Source organism: Palaemon carinicauda, chromosome 34, assembly GCF_036898095.1.
Source record: "Palaemon carinicauda isolate YSFRI2023 chromosome 34, ASM3689809v2, whole genome shotgun sequence".
NCBI classification, from domain to species: Eukaryota; Metazoa; Arthropoda; class Malacostraca; order Decapoda; family Palaemonidae; genus Palaemon; species Palaemon carinicauda.
In genome coordinates, this window is record NC_090758.1 from 76,277,021 (window position 1) to 76,284,520 (window position 7,500).

The 7,500-nt window shown below is 41.4% G+C and overlaps 1 protein-coding gene across 1 annotated transcript in view; it reads right to left on the reverse strand.

The window, feature by feature from the left end:
• Positions 1-699: 699 nt before the first annotated feature.
• The window catches only part of LOC137626474 (putative phospholipase B-like 2), an 8,267-nt gene continuing 1,466 nt past the window's right edge, over positions 700-7,500 (reverse strand). Inside the window, exons 3-9 of the mRNA XM_068357490.1 lie at positions 6,371-6,484; positions 5,232-5,361; positions 4,477-4,562; positions 4,024-4,206; positions 3,656-3,884; positions 1,638-1,789; positions 700-1,534 (exon numbers count right to left, since the gene is read on the reverse strand). Of these exons, the coding sequence (XP_068213591.1) occupies positions 943-1,534; positions 1,638-1,789; positions 3,656-3,884; positions 4,024-4,206; positions 4,477-4,562; positions 5,232-5,361; positions 6,371-6,484 (1,486 nt within the window). The 3' untranslated portion in view covers positions 700-942. The remainder of the gene's footprint in view (positions 1,535-1,637; positions 1,790-3,655; positions 3,885-4,023; positions 4,207-4,476; positions 4,563-5,231; positions 5,362-6,370; positions 6,485-7,500) is intronic.

Here is a 7,500-nt window from a genome sequence, read left to right on the forward strand (position 1 = left end):
TGAAGAAATTTGATAGTAAATATATTGAATAAACAATTTTATTACTTTAAATCATTCTAATTTAGTCTAAAACAGTTTTTTTAATCAATCTACGACAACAACAACAACCAATTTGAATTATACTGTGTTAGGAAGTATGAAGGGACAAATTGCTCTAACCCATGGTATGATTTTGAATGTATGCCAGTAATAGCCAGATATTTCACTCTCTCTCTCTCTCTCTCTCTCTCTCTCTCTCTCTCTCTCTCTCTCTCTCTCTCTCTCTCTCTCTCTCTCTCTCTCTCTCTCTCTCTCTCTCTCTTTTACGTCCTTTACGTCGAACCTAAATGATCCTGCAAGGACACCGCTCCCTTCGTCGTCCAGAAAATCGACAAACTGCTCATTTATTTGAATTCTCCTTTCGCCACACCGTGGTTTCCCATGTATATGTATTCCGCTCTATCAGAGCTACATTTTGACATATGTATCATTTCATTACATGTTTCTGTTAACTCATAATTCGTATATTTGTAAGTGTAAGAAACACATATATTTTGGCTGGCGCTTCAATCTGATTTGGCGCCAACGTCATCCTACCTTTCCGTCCGCACCTTGTAATATACTTCCATGCACATTTGAATAAAGTATCAGTTGATCTTGGTGACGCTTTTCTCACTGTCCTTACAAGCCTAACCTAATAAGGAAAGTTGATACAAGAGAAAGGGCAAGATACAAAATATTTAATATTAACATTAAAACATGAATGTTGTTTTAAATTCTAATATGGTGACATTCTTATATTTTAGTTTTATTTTTGTCTACCTAACAATTCTCAGGTGATTACGGATGAATTGTTATGCATTATTCATTTTAAGGTTTTTGCGGTTATTCATTTTGTAGGTGTCTGAATGCCTGAATCTGTAGGAAATCATGATACCAATACAATACCCCATTAGAGAATGACTACCACACCCACTTGTGAGTGACCGGTGGAAAATCGAACGCCTCGGGATGGCCGTAATGAGGCGTGGTCTCCGCTTCGGCCTGCTCGCTCCACCTGAACACGGGTTGCTGATCGGAGGTCGGCCCGTTCACAGCCAAGAAGAGATAGGACTTGGCCATCTCGTAGTTTGTGATCTTGACGTCGGTGCCCCCGTGCAGCCTGTACTCCAGCGCCGAGAAGGGGAACGTACCGTCGGCCGGGTTGAGGTCGCTCCTGGCCGAAATGGCGTTCTCTCCACTGTAGGGTGGGTCGCAGTCGCACCTTGCCAGGGGGTCGTTCTTGTAGTCGTTGTATCGCATCAGTTTGTACATGGAGTCCATGTCTGTCACGCGGATGTGGTCCCGTTCAAACATCAGAGCCCTCGGGTGCTTGTCATAGGTGAACCAGTCTCCGTAGCTCTCGACCAAGGGGACGCATCCACTGAGGTTGAAGATGTTTTCGTAGAATGCGATGTTGTAGCTACCAAAGTAAGTCTGTTGGACCAACAGGTCAGTCTCGTCTCCCGTTTCGACATAGTTTGGGATCTGTTCCACAACTACCAATGTTTTTGGCCTGCAAGATGAATAAATATATCCCAGCATTACAATGTTTACCATTCTCTATAATTATAAAAGTATGAACAAGAAATATAGTCAAACATTGCATATTTCCTTACTGAATGGGCTCCCCGGGTTTGAATTTATTATAGTCGACAATCATCCACTGGTTGTTATAGGTGCCACTGTTGTATTGGGTGAAGTATTCTGCCCATTCGTCACCATTGAAGGCCAGGCGGTTGGCAATGATCGTTCTCATCCATTCCGTAAGCTGTTCAGGATAAGCAGTCATCTAATAAGTTTGAAATTACAGTAGACTACAAGGCTGTAGTTTAACATCATACTTATAACTATTACAAAGGCGTGGGAGTATAATGATCCAAATCTTCAAAGGGAAAGGGGATATCCAAGAGTGTGGGAATTACAGAGGTATTAAATTGATGTCCCACACTTTGAAGATACTGGAAAGGATGATAGATGCCAGACTAAGAGAAGAAGTAGAAATAGGTAAAGAGCAGATGGGATTCATGAAGGGGAGGGGAACAACAGATGGTGTATTTTGTCTGAGGCAACTAATGGAGAAATTCCGGGAAAAGCAAAGAGACCTGCATGTAGTATTCATTGACCTTGAAAAGGCTTATGACCAAGTCCCAAGACAAGAGGTATGGAGGAGTCTGAGGGAGAGCAGGGTGCCAGAGAAGTACGTTCGACTGATACAAGAGATGTACCGTAATGTATTTACTAGAGTGAGGAGCAGTGCTGGGGAGACAGAGGGTTTTGAGGTGAGAGTAGGATTACACCAAGGGTCAGCTCTGAGCCCATTTATCTTTAACATAGTGATGGACGTTTTAATAGAAGAGGTAAGGGAGGCAGTACCATGGAACATATTGTATGCAGATGATATTGTTTTGTGCGCAGAGAGCAGGGAAGATCTGGAAATGAAATTGGAAAGGTGGAGGCAAGTACTGGAGGACAGAGGAATGAGAATAAGTAGATCTAAGACAGAATATATGTGTACCACCAGTGAGGGGGATGATAGAGAAAATATTCATCTTAGGGGAGAACAGATAAAGAGAGTTGATAAGTTTAAGTATTTGGGATCCTTTGTTAACGCTGGAGGAGGTATGGAAGATGAAGTTAAACATTGGGTACAGGCAGGCTGGAACAACTGGAGAGCAGCCTCAGGAGTTCTTTGTGACAAAAGAATACCACTGAGGTTAAAAGGAAAATTTCATAAGACAGTGGTAAGAACAGCAATGCTGTATGGAACGGAAACAACAAGCATGAGGAAGACAGAGGAGAAGAAGATGGATGTGGCAGAAATGAGAATGCTTAGGTGGATGTCTGGGGTGACAAGAGAGGATCGGATAAAAAATGACTACATAAGGGGGTCGACAAAGGTGGTGGAAATATCAAAGAAAGTGCAGGAAGGGAGGCTGAGATGGTATGGACACCTGATGAGAAGAGATGAGGACCACGTTAGGAGACATACTATGGAGATGGAGGTTCAAGGAAGAAGAAGAAGAGGGAGACCAAGAAAGAGATGGAGGGACTGTGTGGGAGGAGACTTACAGGAGAAGGGGATTGATGAGGCAGAAGCGCAGAATAGAAAAAGATGGAAACGGCTCATCTGTAACGGCGACCCCATATAAAAATGGGAACCAGCTGGGAAGAAGACGACAAAGGCCAGATCTCAAATGAGTCACAAGTTTACATTTAGTAATTGTGTTTACATATATTAAAACATCAAGTAGTGGCAAAATTATCATTGTCGAATACTGCTGTTGTCCTTGATAACATATTCAGTATATTCTACTATTGTTTTGTACAGAGGATACTTGTATGCTTTAAGAAATTATTTACTTATCATTATAAAAGAAGTTGCTTTGGCAATGGTTCTAGAAGAATGTTCATAAAAGCATGACTCATTGTATGGATTACACAGTGAAGTTTAGTGTGACTCCATTTTGCACTTATAGAAAAGCTGCGTTATTTCATAGTCTAACCTTAAAAAAAACACCGTAGCCTAGTTTGAGGCTACCATTACCACCAATTGTTGGCTTACAACATGCGGTCACCCGTCACCCAAAAATATATCGCCAAGAGCGGCGCTGAAAGGAGCAAAGATCAAACAAACCTGGTTTTCTGGTTGCACGTACTGCCAAAGCTGTGGGTTACTGTTTCCGATGGTGGTCTCCATGCTCACTAACCCAGAGGACACGATGTGGAAGTCATCACCGGAGAACAACATTCCAGGATAGGATGAAAACGATACGACGTGACCAGGAATCAACACTGGCTGGATTTTTTCAGCCATAATGAACATGTTGTTGTACTTCTTGTTAATCCGCAGCATTGAAGAATAGCTGTGGCAAAGTGTTGATGTTGATTTTCGATTAGGATTTCCCGCAGAGAGAGATCTGTTGCATTGCTTTTCTTACTTTTTTCGATACAACTAAACAGTCTAACTAATACCAACCATTTTGTCATAAGATGCTAACTTACCGATTCCAGGTTACGTGTGAAATGTAGATGTCAGCATTGTCCGGTAGGATCTTGATGAGAGCCGAGCAACGTCCGTCTTTTGGGGTGTTTCCGGCTGCCACCCATTCGTCGCTGGTCATGTTCCTGATTTGAGGGTCGAGGGCCAATTCGAGATCATCCAAATCTCCCATCAGGTTCATCATCCTGCGATTCGTAAACGTAATTCTGGGAGATTTGTATTTCTTAGATGTAACAGAAATATCGTTCAAGTAAGCATATACCAACTATCTATAGGCTTGCACAAAGAAATATAATTTCGAAGCACAGCAGAGGCAAGATTTTCCTCTTTATAGTTCTTCAGGCTAGTCTAGTTAGCTAACAAAGTTGTTTTGAAGCAAGGTAGAAGCATAATTTTGGAGTACAGCAGAAGCTCGACTTTTTGATGAAGAATTTGAAAAATCTAAATTTACTCACAAAATGCTGTCGCTTTCAATAGGGTTCTCTGCCACACAGCTGTAGCCGTCATTCATGCCATCTAATTGTTGGAGAATCAGGTTTACCTGGAAATAGACAGGTAGGCTGAGGTTAAACCACTCTCATTACTAGTGAGAAGAGGCGGGTTTCATCCACACCCTGGAGGATATTGGTCTATTGACCCAAGGTAGGAATTGAATGCTAGGTTGTTATGTTGACTGAGGTGAACTGTAACAGGGTAGGGAGGAGCATAGAAATAGCAGCCTAGCTTAAAATAAAACTTGTATGAATAGGATAGGTACTCTCTTCCTATATATTCATCTGTTTCATATGTTCATATATATATCATCATCATCTCCTCCTACGCCTATTGATGCAAAGGGCCTCGGTTAGATTTCGCGAGTCGTCTCTATCTTGAGCTTTTGAATCAATACTTCTCCATTCATCATCTCCGACTTCACGCTTCATGGTCCTCAGCCATGTAGGCCTTGGTCTTCCAACTCCCTTAGTGCCTTGTGAAGCCCAGTTGAAAGTTTGGTGAGCTAATCTCTCTTGGGGAGTGCAAAGAGCATGCCCAAACCAACTCCATCTACCCCTCACCATGATCTCTTCCACATATGGGACTCGAGTAATCTATCTTATAATTTTATTTCTAACCCTGTCCCATTTAACTCATATTTATATATATATATATATATATATATATATATATATATATATATATATATATATATCAAAATGAAATAAAACCTTACTTGGTGAAATATTGGATCACTTGTCTCAGACAACTTTGATCTCATCCACTTGTCGTTTCTGTCCAGGTAATCATACAGCCTTTCGCAGTAGCCGTCTGGTTTGCCATTGCAGTAACCCTCCACAGTGTTCCTGAGGGGTGACAAAGGCCATTAATAGCATTATCATTATGATTAACCAAGTTACAACCCTAGATGTAAAGGCAGGATGCTTCAATAACAATGTTAGAATAGATCTGTCGGAGGCTAATGTCAACCTGATCAACATAAAAACAGTATCCCCTTGGGTGAAGAAGAATTGTTTGGTAATCTCAGTGTTGTCAGGTGTATGAGGACAGAGGAGAGTATGTAAAGATTATGCCAGACTATTCGGTGTATGTGTAGGCAAAGGGAAAGTGAACCGTAACCCGAGAGAAGGATCCAATGTAATACTGTTTATCCAGTCAAAGGACCCATAACTCTCCAGGGGTAGTATCTCAATGAATGGCTGGTGCCCTGGCCAACATACTACCTATTGGAACAAGTTTCAACTTCTGAAGGTCCACAGATTCAACCACCAGATTAGGTAGATCATTCTACAGTTTGGTCACAGCTGGAATAAAACTTCTAGAACATTATGATGGAGGAGGCAAGACTGTTAGAGTTAACTGCATTCCTAGTACAATGTACAGGATGGTACAGCATGGAAGATGGAAACATAAAGGATGGTGATCATACATGAGTAACTAACTGACTGACTTTACCAGATATTCGTATTCAGATCGGAGACAAGGAATTCAATAGACCGCAAGTCTTTTTCCATCAAGTTAAGATGAGAGTCATCAGCTGAAGACCAGACAGGAGAATTAAAACTTTCCCTTGAGGTACATTGATCACTGTAAACTTAAAAGACTTTCTCAATAAGCCCTTTTATGCACAATTGAAGAAAGAAAAGACTGAATGTGCTTCTCAAAAATAAATTTACACTGTAGAATCACTCCAAGAATTTTAAATGAATTATATATAGTTAGAGACATTATCAATGCAAAGATCTGGGTGTTGAGGAGTCATTATCCTAACATGTCAAAGCTTTCTTCAGAACACTGCAGTTATCTCTCTCATCCCAAAGGCCTCTGTGCTTGGAAGTTAAACTATCGACTCACCTATAATGGTTATAGATCATCTCGTGAGTCAGGGCGCCTTCGGCTAACCCAGCGGCGTAGGCCTGGACCGCGTCGCTGTATCCCGAGGAGGATTCGATTTCCAGGTAGGCAAATCTGAGAAAAATAAATCAGAATTAATAGAAAAATTATTATTTTAAAATATTACTGACATCTATTCTTTTTTTTTGTGTTGTTATCTCTGCTAAGGAGGTTATAAAATGCCATGCATTTACATATTTATTTATCTTTTAGAAGGATTACGGTAAAACTTCTTGACAGATTTTCTCTAAATTTTAACAGCGGATAAGTATTATGCTTCGGAAGGTCCCATTCAATGTTGGTGGTGATCTGGATCAAGATTCTGGTTAATATTTTTATTATTATTAAAGAATAGATTCATTCACGGTCAATATGCGAAAAGGGAAAGCTTGGTCCGTAGACTTGAGTCAAATGTTGAACATCTTCATTGGCGGAGGTAGTCTGAAATCTCTGAATTAGTATATTCATGTTTATTTACTTACGTTAGCATATTATTTGTCAGGTTAGGTTGGTTACGTAGCCGTAATCAAAGCATATATCGCTGTTGCTAATCGCTTACTCTTGACGCTATCGAAAGTAGGTACAGGGATGGACAAAAGAGGTGTGGCTGTAGAAGTCATTGGTTGGGGCGCGAGCGAGTGGTGGATGATGGGTGGCTTTGTCGCCGCTCCGGCTCGTCACGGGGTAGGCGTGTGTGTCCTACGGCCTTCATAGGCGTGTGTGTCCTACGGCATTCATAGGCGTGTGTGTCCTACGGCATTCATTGGTGTACGTGTCCTACGGCATTCATAGGCGTGTGTGTCCTACGGGATTCATAGGTGTGTGTGTCCTACGGCATTCACGTCAGTTTGATGCAGATACAGTTTGATGCAGGAGTTCCTGGCTCACCTCTCTCTGAGGAAATACACCCTATCACACCTTTACTGCACAGAGAGTTCTTGTGTGTATCTCAGCCCACTGCCTCTGCCATCTCTCCTTAAACTATCTGTTTGGTTACTTGGTGCAGTGAGTGAGTTAAACGTGCACTTCCTCAGAGTTGGGTGTGACAGGAATGCCTGTGTTTAACTGGACATGCGTCTGTTTTACTTCTT